The sequence below is a fragment of the Ahaetulla prasina genome, chromosome 5 (assembly GCF_028640845.1).
Source record: "Ahaetulla prasina isolate Xishuangbanna chromosome 5, ASM2864084v1, whole genome shotgun sequence".
In the NCBI taxonomy this organism is placed as follows: Eukaryota; Metazoa; Chordata; class Lepidosauria; order Squamata; family Colubridae; genus Ahaetulla; species Ahaetulla prasina.
Window position 1 is genome coordinate 23,037,760 of NC_080543.1, and position 13,703 is coordinate 23,051,462.

At 40.1% G+C, this 13,703-nt stretch overlaps 1 protein-coding gene across 4 annotated transcripts in view; it reads right to left on the reverse strand.

The window, feature by feature from the left end:
- ALKBH8 (alkB homolog 8, tRNA methyltransferase) overlaps nt 1–13,703 on the reverse strand; it is a 57,955-nt gene that overhangs the window by 14,040 nt on the left and 30,212 nt on the right. For all 4 annotated transcript variants that reach the window (XM_058185806.1, XM_058185807.1, XM_058185804.1 and 1 more), the window contains 2 exons: nt 9,823–9,974; nt 5,167–5,423 (listed from right to left, as the gene is read on the reverse strand). In XM_058185806.1, the coding sequence (XP_058041789.1) occupies nt 5,167–5,423; nt 9,823–9,974 (409 nt within the window). The remainder of the gene's footprint in view (nt 1–5,166; nt 5,424–9,822; nt 9,975–13,703) is intronic.

Here is a 13,703-nt window from a genome sequence, read left to right on the forward strand (position 1 = left end):
AGAGGGGGTCAACCTATCTTCCAAAGCACCAGAAAGCAAGAAAAGAAACAATGGATGGAAACTAACCAAGGAGAGAAGCAACCTAGAACTAAGGAGAAACTTCCTAACAGTGAGCACAATTAACCAGTGGAATAGCTTGCTGTTCTGTCCCCTCCCAGCCACAGCCACACGAGCTGGCTAAAGAGCCAGTAATTGAGTTCACGGCTGCTATCAGTCCTGGCAGGGAATCTGCAGCTGCCTGCCAAAGTCTCCCTTTTATCTTGGGGTTGCCAGGCAACCAGGAAGTCAGCAGTCCAGGCCGAATGTTCAACTCACTTCTCCGAGTCAAAGAGTTCAGCTCAATTTTTGCTCGTTACGGAGCAGAAGAGCAGCCAGGACTGCTTTTATACTCTGTGGGGTGTGGCTCTGTGACTCAGCACTTCCTAGGCCTGCCTCACCCTTGCTTCTGTTGTTCCCGCCTCTCCTGCCTATGAAACCTAGGGTCCAGCCAGGCCTGATTGCCATTAGCTGGGTCTGGAGGCGTTGGGGGGGGAAGAGTCAGGGGACGGAGGCCTCATTATCTCCTCCACCTGGCCTGCCTCTGGCTCCTGGAGCTGAGCCAGGGAAGCCGGTGCTCTAGAGGTAAGTCCTGATGGCCCTTCCCCCTCACTTTCCAAGTCACTTTCTGGCAGGGGGCTCGGCTCGGGGGGCGCAGACATAACACTTGCCTTCTGACGTTATAGGTGCTCCATCCATGGAGGTTTTTAAGAAAAGACTGGACAGCTACTTGGAATGGTATAGGGTCTCCTGCTTGTTCAAGGGGTTGGATTGGAGGATCTCCAGTGCCCCTTCCAATCTGCTATTTTGTTAAAGACCCAGGAGTTGAATAAAATAATGCAGTTCTTGAATTTGGACCTGGACAGATGGACCATCTACCCCTCAGCCAGGTGGTCATTTGATCCACATTATCAGCTGCATAAGTAGAGATTCTTAGCAATGTAGTTCAAACCAGCTAGTTGATCATTTGAGACCCAGAACATTAATTTCCTGCTTATGTATAACATATGTATGTTATGTATAATATATAGGGTTATATGTGCACGAGGATGCACCCATATTTCAAGCCATGACCTCTGATTCAGCAGCGATTGTAACAGTCAAGATTAAAGCTTGCCATCATCCATAGACTATGACGCACAGCAGGTTTTGTAAGAATACAGCCAGTTGTTTATTACAGTCTCAATACTTGAGGAGAGAACAATGCTTGACTGACAGTAAAATTCAGTGTATGTCCACTAACAAATATGTTTTGCTGTTTTTGACTGTCAGGTAAGCACCCACTGGATTGTAGCTTAAAATTCCCTATGGTTTTTACCTCAGATAAAACAAGCAACCTAGATTTATTATTCATTAGGCAAAAATAATCCCATTTCCTAAAATTACCTTCAAAGGAAATAGAATAGACAGAGAGAAAATTAGATTCTTATACAATAGGTTTTTTCTTCTAAGAAAGTCTCTATAAACCAGGGGTCTCCAACCTTGGTCACTTTAAGACTTGTGGACTTCAACTCCCAGAGTTCCTCAGCCAACAAAGCCAAGATGGCCATTCTTGAGAAAAATAGCTACAAAGGCACATTTCCTCTTGAAACAGCTTTACTAAAAGTCAACAGATTCTTTCATGTCCCAATGGATTACATGGAACCAAAGAATATTTATCACACTGCATTAATCACCAAGCAAGAAAGGCTGTGCTATACTCACAACTGCTTTATGGACTGACAATGTAAACTCTTTCCTATATCCCTCACTCTTTGGATTTCCTACTTTTTATTTCTCTCACAACTTATTTTCATATCTTCTGTCACCCCATTCTATGGATAATATTCCATGCTACTTTTAATGTGGATAATGATCCAAGAAATCCTGGTAGATACGATTTGAACAAACAAAAACCCTAAACAATTTGGTAACCATGTTAAGTCTGAAACATCATAAGCAAAATAATTATTGTGCATTTTTAATTAAATTTCAAGGTATCAGGGATTTCTTATTTGTTTAAAGTCCTTGATTAAGGACCTAGTGATCAGAAAATGTTCAGCTGTAACAAGAAGTCTTTTATAACTCTTCCTGTCTGAAAAGATCCAATAATCATTTGAAATTGGCAGAGGCTTTATGGAAAATGACTTAAGAGAGTTGCAACCTGCAGTTCAGTGAAACAATTATTCAGCTCCAGCAGCCCCTAACTGAAAGTAATTTCATCTAGCTCCTAAAATGCTATCCAGTTTTAATTAATTCACATTAATTAATTGTATAGACTTCTGAGAACGATGTAATTTCCTGATTATACCCACCACATGGACCTAACCTCTTATACCTAGATGGTAATAACTTTAACATATGGCCCCACAATCAATATTTGGTTTGGGCGATGTGGCAACAAACAACTAAAACCTTTTAAACTATGACCTGATAGGCAGGATAAACTTAAGAGAAGCCAGGGTAGGCAATACGTTTGCTTTACAGATTACAATCCATCAGGCCTAACATTCTGAACAGCAATTGTGAAAAAAACAATTAGTCTGAAGCTAAGTAATTCTCCTGTGGTTTTAATCTTCGGATGTAGATTGAAAATCTATTGCTTCATTATCTGTGCTCTCATATTTTCTTGACTTTTTTGTATATGATTACATGATGCTGCCAGCAGACATTACTTAATATTACAACTAATATGAATCTGGACAAGTGAACCAGACTGTGGTTTGATTTATTATATTATCTATTCTTTTTGTATAGATATGTATTATCTATTCTTTTTTTTTTCTTTTTTTTTTCTTGATTTATTCTATGAAAATGGAAGTTAGCAGTTTCAGACACACTCAGAGGAAAAATGTGAAAGCCATAGAACAGGTGCGCCAAACTCGATTTCATTGAGGGCCGCATCAGGGTTGTGTCTGACCTCAGGGGTCCAGGGGGGGGCGTGGCCAGGCTGGGTGTGGCCAGCTCAACATCACTTTTGCTGGGGGCGCCTGTGGTGGCCCAAGTTGTCTGCTAGCAAAAACAGGCTCCCAAACTCCGTTTTCGGCTGTGACAGCCTCCTGCAACCCTCTGCCAGCGAAAATAGTGCTCGGGACAGCCACATGCGGCCTTCCTGAGCTCCATTTTTGCTGGCAGAGGCACCGCGGGCCGGTCTTTCTCTGTTTCCAGGACAGCCCCACAAGCCAGATCTAAGCACCCCACGGGCTGGATCTCACCCAAGGGTCCTGAGTTTGACACCCCTGCCATAGAAAAAAACCAAATGGGATTGGTAAACATAGTCAGAAAATTCTTTGCTAGGAACTGTTCAATCTCATATTAAGAATAGGTCTAAAGTACTATCCAGGACTACGTATGCTTAGATTTAAAAGCATATTACAGGTATGTATTAGTCAAGTTGGCCAGGTCAGGAGACAGAAACTACAAGAACAATGGAATTCCACTTTATTATTAAAGCGTATAATAATACAATCTTAAAGGCCTGGCAAAGATTTTATTTTCCTGATCTTGTACCAAAGAGAATCAAGGCTAGTCAATATTCAGTTTCTTTTTCACTCCCCTTTACTTTTTGGGATTAAGCTATGTCTATTCAATAGTTGCTGATACCTTCTTCAATGGTACCAACTCAGTACCGTTAGTCCTCAACTTACGACCACAATTACGCTCAAAATTTCTGTTGCTAAGCAAGACAGTTGTTAAATGAGTTTTGCCCCATTTTATGATCTTTCTTAACTTAACAATTGAGCGAAGCACTGCAGTTGTTCAATGAATCTGGCTTCCCCAGTTGCTTGTCAGAAGGTTGTAAAAGGTAATCACATGACCTTGTGATCCTTGTCATAGCAACCATCATAAATACATACCAGTTGCCAAGCATCCAAATTTTGGATGACGTTACCACAGGGGTGCTGCAACAGTCATAAGTGTCAAAAATGTCATAAGTCACTTTTATTTTCACTGTTGTAACTTTGAAAGGTCACTAATCAAATGGTTGCAAGTTGAGGACTACCTGTCCTCTTTTACAGCCTCCCCTAATAAAAGATTTGGGGGATTTTTCATATATCTAACTTAGCAAAAATTATTTTGCAGCTGGGTTGGTTTAAGCACTGAAACAACTTGTAAAGGTTCTCTGAAGATTTATTCAGTTTAGATGTGTTTGGTTATTTATGGATTTTACTATAAATTTTCATCTGCTTCTTGCCTCTAAACCAAGAGTAAACTGCTAGAATTTGGTGGGATGCCCATAAGAATGCCAACAACTAAAAGTGATTACCTAAATTAAAAATGGCATATACCATATTTTTCAGAGTATAAGACTCCCCAAAAAGTATTAGTTTTTGGGGAGGAAAATAGAAAAAAAAATCTGCTTATCAGATATTCATCTGGCTAGCATCCTTGCCTAGTCAGATTCAGCACATTAGTTCGCTCGCTGGTTTTGAGGCTGGGGCTGGTTGGGGCTAAAAAAACAGCTTCTAAAGCACAGCTGATCTTCGGCGGGAGCAGCAATTAGAAAAGCAAGCAAAGCACGGAAGATCGCTTCGCTCGCGTTGGGGCTGAAAAACAGCTTCAAAAGCACAGCTGATCGTCGGAGGGAGCTCCAGGGACTAAAGCAGGCGAAGCACAGAAGGGGTAAGAAGCAACTGTTCCTGGTAGCCATTTTGGGCACCGCATGTCGCGTTTTCAGCCTTCAAACTTATCGCGCTTTCAGAAGGTGATTAGTGGCGATGTGCTTTGGCAATCCTTGCAGCCTTGAAGGGTTCTCAAAATAAAGTGTTTGGAGGCTGAAAATGCGACGCGCGGAGCCCAAAAACACAAGCTATTGTCAGTGGCAATCTCTGCAGACAGGAAAAGGTCGCACAGAGGCCAAAGGATTGGGCCGGCAGGTGGGCAGGGTTACATTCAGAATATAAGATGCACCCAAATTTTCAGTCTCTTTTAGAAGGGAAAAAAGTGCGTCATACTCCGAAAAATACGGTAAATGTAGCACAGAAACAAACACATTCTAGTAGGGAGAACTTCCACTATCTCGAAAGACTAAACCTCTGGTCCTGGTGACCGACCCTGATTGGATCCTGCAACATTATCCTGGGACACGTATTATTTGCCTTCATTCACATAAACAAAGCTTACAGAAATGCCAACCATATATCATCTTACCATATATAAGTCTTTGCAGAGGCCTAGGTACTTTCCATTGCCACAGCCAACATCAGCCACAATAGCCCCACATGGCAAGCCTTTAAGGAACTCGACCACTTGTGGCCACGGACTATGCCTGGTGTTGCTGAAATGTCTGGCAATGTCTTCGTACACTTCGTGGACATACTTCTGTTCTAGCACAGAGGCGTCTTTGTTGCTACTGTGAAACGAGGGCGCACTCTCTTTGTGCCGACTGTCGCATACGGAAGGAAATGCTGGAGGAAGGAGATTAGGAGAAGAAAGGTAGAAGATAGGTTTATTTTTAATTGCTAAGTTTTAGACCCAAAACAATCTTTTTCTTTTTTAACGGAGAGAATACAGACAGTTGCAAATCGACCTGCAAATTTCAATGTTAATTTTTATTGCAAAATTTAATTATAGATAGACCTGGGTTAAGCTATTGGAACCGGAGTGTCTGTTGCTAACTGATGCATTTGTAAAGCGTGACCTCACATGATCATGCTGCTTTGCAAAGAAATTATGGCATTGCTGATATTAAGTGAATTCTGCACCATTGGTAACTGAGGACTTAATGTGGTTGCTATTTGCAACCTCCTGCTGTCTTCCCCATTGGCTTTGCTCGTAGGAAGCCAGAAAAGACGTCATAAATGGTGATCACATGACTGCAGGAAACTACAACCAATATATGTAGAAGAACCAGTTGTAACTACCAATTGTTCAGCACCAAAATAAATTTTAACAGCCGTTAAGAGAGGCTCACCCATAGTTCAATAATAAAAATGCCAGCCCTCATTCTGTTGCTTATGAACAGACCTCCTCCTCTTAAATTAGAAATTTTGCCATGTTCAAAAGGTAGTCATCACTAACTGGGACATTATGAAAGAAGGATTGGAGTAAGCAACTAGTCTGTAGATATCTCTCTTGGCAGCTAACAAACTTCATGTCCCACCTAATACTCTTTATAAGTTAAACACAATATGTATACTTTTAGCCAATGAGCTAAAATCTTTTTATTTGCCTCTGAACCTCAAATAGATGTCTTAGGCATTTTTAAAAACTGAAAATATTGCAGGACATACAAATCTAGGAGACAAAGAGGAAATCAGAGAATAATCTCACCAGATTGTTATTCTGGGTAATTGGTAATGAAACTGACCGCACTTTTTAGGGAAATCGCCTACAATATGCTCCCAAAACTGGAAATATGCTTAGCCCTACTATAAGAGTAAATAAGTGATTTACTGTGAATTATCTGCAATGAAAACCATATTCCAGGAATAATATGCAGTAAATGGTATGGCCAGGATCCAATCTATCCAAGCATTTCTCTATTAATATAGTAACAAATAAAAATGTCAGGCTGGTGCCATTCACACATTTATCCAGCCAACAATACAGACTAAGCTTGTCATTACGTTCCTCGAGGATATTTTTCAACTTCCCAGCTGATATTTTTCAACTTCTTAGACTACAATTCTAGTATCTTCTGTTGTTTCCCTGCCCAAAGACTAGACAGATCCAACTTTTTAGCCTGCTTGAGAATGGCCAAAGTTAGTTTGGTGCTGCCATCTACTGGACACTTATATGTTGGAGCTCCCTCCTCTTTTCTACTTCCAGATTCCTGTCATTTTCTAGCGTCTTAGAACCTTCTGGAATGGCCTTTCTGCAGACATCAAAGGGTTTCATTTGAAGAGAAGCCCCTTCTCTGAGAATCCCCTCTGAATCCCCTCTGCCTGACTGTTCATTTTCTCTGATTCCTAGCATTTATAAATGTCAATATTAATCATAGTTTAGTTACCCATGCACTCATTTTTTAAAAAGAAGTTAATTAGAAAAAATGGTCAATGAGATAAGGGGATTATTTATTTCTTGCATTTCATCCAGGGTTTTCAGAGCTTTCAGACTGATCAAAACAGAAGGAGGAGAGAAAGCCACAATGGAGGCAAACCATGTTTTTCGTTGCTTTTTGTAAGCGGGTACTAAATCAGCCATGTTAGGATTTTAACACCCAGAATTCCTAGTCAGCTTGTTGTTGTTGTTAGTTGCGAAGTCGTGTCCGACCCATCGCGACCCCATGGACAATGTTCCTCCAGGCCTTCCTATCCTGTACCATCCTCTGGAGTCCATTTATGTTCACGCCTACCACTTCAATGACTCCATCCAGCCACCTCATTCTCTGTCGTCCCCTTCTTCTTTTGCCCTCAGTCTTTCCCAGCATTAGGCTCTTCTCCAGTGAGTCTTTCCTTCTCATTAGGTGACCAAAGTATTTGAGTTTCCTCTTCAGGATCTGGCCTTCTAAAGAGCAGTCAGGGTTGATCTCCTCTAGGACTGACTTGTTTGTTCGTCTTGCAGTCCAAGGGAGTTCAAAGGCCTCAATTCTTTGGCACTCAGCATTTCTTATGGTCCAACTTTCACAGCCATACATTGCAACTGGGATAAGTATAAGTCAGCTTATACAAGGCTAAATAGCAGAGACAGAATTATGTGGAGAAAAAGCTGACCTTTATTGTCTAGGCTAATAATTATGTATAATGACACCATAGTGACACCAGTCTTAATGTCCCACACACTATACAGTGTTTTTCAACATAAACCATTTATTTCCATACAAATTTTTTTCATCAGTAGCCTAATGTACCATCCCAAAAATAAACATAAGAAATCTGGCTGTGAATTTCATGTACATGATTTGAAAGAGGAAAACAAAGCTATTATCTTGAGACATTTGTTACAAGTGACCATGCTAAACAAATTGGGTTGTTTTTTTTTACGTTCATATAGCATCCATTTCACTTCTAGGGAGTTAATATGCTGGAAAGCAAAGCACCAGCTTATAGCCTCATCTACATTTCTTGGCAGATAGAAAGGATGGATGGTTGGCTTTTCAGCTTTGTTGGAAATGTGCCATCTGTGCAGAAATAGGGCAGTGGAAACCTTCTGGGGGTCATGCTTGGTAATTTCCCTCAAGGCAGCTGCCCAGGCTGGTTAGGGAATTCTGGGAATTGAAGTCCATAATCTTAAAGCAAGTTCAGAGATCCCTCTCTGACAGCCTTTCTCTGAGAACATTTACAACAGTGTTTCTCAACCTTCGCAAAATGAAGACATCTGGACTTCAACTCCAAGAATTCTCTGGGCAGCTGCCTTGAGGGAAATCTTCACCTTGCCAAGGTTGAAAATAGCAATAACAATAGCACTTAGACTTATATACCACTTTACAGCCTTCTCTAAGCAGTTTACAGAGTCAGCATATTGCCCCCAACAATTTTGGGTCCTCATTTTACCGACCTTGGAAGGATGGAAAGCTGAGTCAATCCTGAGCCTGGTGAGATTTGAACCACCAAACTGCAGGCAGCCGGCATTCAGCAGAAGTATTGATTTACAATATATTCTCCTTTATACAGGTAGTCCTTGAGTTATGGCCGTAATGGTGCCTCTCCATTTCAATCATAAGTCATAAATCATTGTTTGCTATGGCATGGCTTTGCCAAAAACTGGAGGTAGCTGCCGGTTTTCGGCAAAACCATCGTAAAATGTGGTCACGTGACCTTGGGATGCTGTAAACAGCCATTAATGAGGCCACATTGCTGAGCAATGTGCAGTCACTTGACCACTGGGGGTAGGGAGCGACCATCGGAACCCCAGACCTGGGTCATAAGTTCCCCTTTATCAAATAGGTTGTAACTTTGTTAAGCGAACAGCCACAAATTGAGGACTTCCTACCTATTCAAAATATATTAGAGAGATTAAGATGCTGAGACCAAAGTTATGCATTCTAGTTCACGCTTAGGTATGGAAGCTGGCTGTGTAATTTTGGGCCAGGCGCTAGATACACAGCCTTATGAACACCATTTTGAGTTGCCGATTAAATTTTTTTTTAAAAGATATAAATTTAATCATAAGTAAAAATTCTCATAACTCCAAATGAGTCCATCAGGACAAAGAGCATAGGAACCCCCGACCTAAGAACTAATAAAATAGAAAAGTAGCTTTCTAGTTCTCCAGAATGTTAGAACTCTTGGCCTTACTATTCTGAACGTTCTCTCAGGCGTATCAACTGATGGAATTTTAAACCAGCTTTGTGGGTAGATCGGTCTTGTTCTTATCATCACTGATTGAAAAAGGAATGATGACTTTTAGGCCCGGGATCTGTATTATATTATTACTGAACTCTTCGGTTACTATTTTGTAACTAATTCTACTAATTCTGGGTAATTATTTTAATAATCATGTTGTTTTATTTTAACCCTCTGCAGACTGTCTAAAGCAGGGGTGTCAAACTCACGTCGTCATGATGTCGTCATGTGACGTATCATGATTTTTCTTCCCTTCGCTAAAATGGGGGTGGGCGTGGCCAGTGCATGACGCATCTGATCTGCGGGCCGCGAGTTTGACACCCCTGGTATAAAGTCACCTCTGAGGTGGATGACTATATAGATATCATACTATAGTAAAGATAAGCTATGAGGTAACTCATAAATAATCAGATATGTCTTAATTCAATATTGATTCTATGATTAGATGGGTAGATTTTTTTTTAACACAATTCTGCAATAATTGCTGTTTTTGAAAGATAAAATGATTACTGAAAATCACCCTGTTTTGAAAAAGATTCCCAATGAAAGAGACTCAAATTGCATGCAGCACAGTACTTACAGCAGCAACAAGGACTTCTCTTTATTTTCCGGAAAGTGAAAGATATTCTCTTTCCCCTTTTGTTTAAGGTTAACTTTCTGATGTCAGCAGTGATGCTTCCAACGTTCTCTCCTTCTGATGCTTGAACAACATCAAATTTCCTTGGTGTAATGCTTTAAAATAAAACAGAGGTCAGGATTTCACTCCCTTTTTTTGTATTTCATAAATATCACGTTTTTGGCACACATGTTTTAAGCTAGAGTTTAAAAAGTCTGTGAAACATTGGAGAAGAACATGAATATTTAGAACAATTTCAGCAAAGACAGAACTATCTACCACTAATTTTTCCTCCCAATTAATTCAGGTGGTCAGTGTCAAAGGACAGTAGCCCAAACAAGGATAACGACAAAAAGGTTAGCTAAGTAAATCATAACAAAACCTTTGATCCCATTTGTATACAGAAGTAGCAGAAAATCCACTTATCATATCATAACAAAGACAAAACAGGGAATATTTAGATTTAAACTTCACAGCTTGATGTTAAATAGAAGAAAAGTGTTACAACAAAAGGGATACGTAAAACCCCATTAAATTCAAGGAAAAAAAGTTCTAAAAACTTCATAATCTGTTCCTGAATCTGTGAGCTTTCCATATCCCATATAAAAATAAAACATTTAACTCAAGTATAACAAATGTTAATTAAAAATATACAATAACTAACTGGACGCTCATGTTTCGCTACGAAACTATGTGATTAGTTGTGATAAATCAACATTTAAAAGCCTGAAACTTAATGTAGAATGTATAACTCCGTAGCATCAGAGCGTGTTAATATAAGGCAACTGGCAGTTGGAACAGAGAGGGAGGGGGAGTAGAATGTCCCAGCCCGCAGGCTAGATGAGTCTTGTGCTGGCCACGCCCACACCCAGTTTAACAAAGGGGAAGCATCAGAGCGTGTTAATAAAAGGCAACTGGCAGTTGGCACAGAGTTTTTTTAGGTGGGGAGGGGGAATAGAATGTCTAGCTCCTTAGCATCAGAGCTTGTGAATATAATACTGTATATGAAATACTAATGATCTGATGGTTATTTAGAAAAATCCTTTCTTAGCGAGCACATAGAAGCCAAGAGGAACATACGTGCCAAATTTCAAGTTTGTAGGCTTTACAGTTCTGGAGATTTCATGATGAGTGTGTGGTATTTGGCTTTTTTATATATATAGATAACACATATTAACAAAGATATGTATAGGATATGGAAAGAGCTAAACATAATCCAAGGAGAATACAAAATCATATCCAGAAATGGAAAGAAGTCTGTCAAAAAAAAAAGTTAAAGCTCTGAAAAAGTTGAAGCTTGCAAGAGATACCAAAATCAAAAAGAATATTAGTTGGGTATATAAGAAATAGAAAGAAAACAAAAAAGAGTACAGGATCACTGCAAGGAGAAAAATGGTGAAATGATAATAGCTGATGATAACAAGGCTGAACTTCTTAACTCATGTAACTCAAGAATATTTTATCCTTGTTTTAACTGCCTCCTTTTATTGAAATATAATATTTTATATGTTTTTTATGTTTTTAATTGTGTACCACCCAGAGTTGCTCTGTGATCGAGGTAGGCAGTCTCTGAATTTCATATACAAATAAAAAAACGTTTTGCATCTGTCTTCTCAGAAGGAAAACGAAGCTGTACCAGCTCAGGGTGATGCCACTGAAGGAAGGAACAGTGCCTTGAGATTGACAAGGAAAAGATAAAGAGAGGAATTAGCTAATTAAAATTAAGTAGGACTAGAAGGAATAGGTCCTAGGACAGGGGTCTCCAACCTTGGCAACTTTAAGACTTGTGGATTTCAACTCAGAATTCCTCACCCAGCAAATTCTGGGAACTGAAGTCTACAAGTCTTAAAGTTGCCAAGGTTGGAGACCCCTGTCCTTGGATACTGAAGGAGATAATCGCAGAATCATTCTTGAAAACTTAATCTTTGAAAAAGTGAAGGAGGAAGATCTGGGAAACAACAGTTGTGTTACTTTTTTAATCTATATTGGGCAAGTTCTTCAAAAACATTATCAAGCCGTACAGCTATAGAGATTTGGCTAAGCATGCTTCAATTAACAGGGTTTTGTAACAAACAAATCATTCTGGACTAATCTTATCGCCTTTAATAGAGATACTAGCTTAGAAGGAGAAGACTGAGACTAGTATATCACACAGTCTTTGACAGAGTGCTTCATGACACCCTCCATTATATGGTAAAAGTGATATTACTGCTGGATGGACTCATATAAGATATTATGATGCTATAATATATATTACACATAGAATTGTATGCATTATACCATAATACCCATTTTGTCACCTGATGACAATAAATAATAATAATAATAATCTGATACTGAACATTTCATTGAGAGCAGTCAGGGCTTTGAAAGCTCCATAATATCAAAAAGCCTTCGAGAGGATCATTCCTCAGAGCAGGTGTCTCCAACCTTGGCAACTTTAAGCCTGGCGGACTTCAACTCCCAGAATTCCCCAGACAACTGGCTGGGGAATTCTGCGAGTTGAAGTCCGCCAGATTAAAAGTTGCCAAGGTTGAAGACCCCTTTCCCAGAGCACTGGAAACCTTGCATTCTGTAAGACATAGAAGATGGATCATTCTAAAGGGATTTTCAAGTAGCCTCTGCTAAGACCAATATTAACCTCAAAAGGAAATGTTCTACTCATAATAAGGAGTCATAAAGGTAAAGGTAAAGGTTCCCCTCGCACATATGTGCTAGTCATTCCCGACTCTAGGGGGCGGTGCTCATCTCCGTTTCAAAGCCGAAGAGCCAGCACTGTCCGTGGTCATATGGCCGGCATGACTCAACGCCAAAGGTGCACGGAACGCTGTTACCTTCCCACCAAAGGTGGTCCCTATTTTTTCTACTTGCATTTTTAGGTGCTTTCGAAAGTGCTAGGTTGGCAGAAGCTGGGACAAGTAACAGGAGCTCACCCCGTTACACGGCAGCAGTAGGGATTTGAACCGCTGAGCTGCCGACCTTTTGATCGACAAGCTGAATGTCCTAGCCCCTGAGCCACCTGTTAAGGAGTCATGGAAAGCCACAAACACAGATCCTGTTCTCTCTGCCTCTTTCAATAGGTCCAACACATATATACAACAATGTTGTGGTTGCGCGGTGGTTACAGTGCAGTATTCTGCCCACAACCTGGAGTTCGATCCTGACGGGGGTTCAAGGTTGACTTAGCCATCCACATTTCCAAAGTCGGTAAGATGAGGACCCAGATGGTTAGGTGATATACATGCAGGCAGCTTGCGACCATAAGTTATGTTGCTAAGTGAGAAATTTGTTCAGTGCGTCTTGCTTTTCCTCTTTACAATAACAAAGTGTTGTGTTGCCAATTCTGCTATAGACTCAGACAATATTCAAATATGGGTTTTTTTTATTGCAATAAATCTAAGATTTATTGCAATAAAAAAACCCCATATTTGAATATTGTCTGAGTCTATAGCAGAATTGGCAACACAACACTTTGTTATCTTAGATTTATTGATTTTACATTTCTTTTTTGCCATTTTTCTCTCTTTGATCCTGTTTAGTGTAGAGCTTGTTTCTCTTTCTTACATAGCTTTTTAATATAACAAGTTAGGGGTTTTTCCCCTCAAATAATAAGTGTTCTTTAATATAATAAAAATAAAATGGCTTCCCTCATAGGAATATGTTCTGGTGAAATGCTCCCAGTTCGGACCAGAACGCCTGATCCGGCAGGTGGTTTGGAGAACTGGTAGCAAAAATCCCTCCCCCACACCCAGGCCCAGCTGAGCCACGCGTTGCCGATCATCAGAGGTGTGTTTTGTTTTTTTTTACTTTTAAAAACATTTTTTCTTTGGCCAAAAAAATGCTTT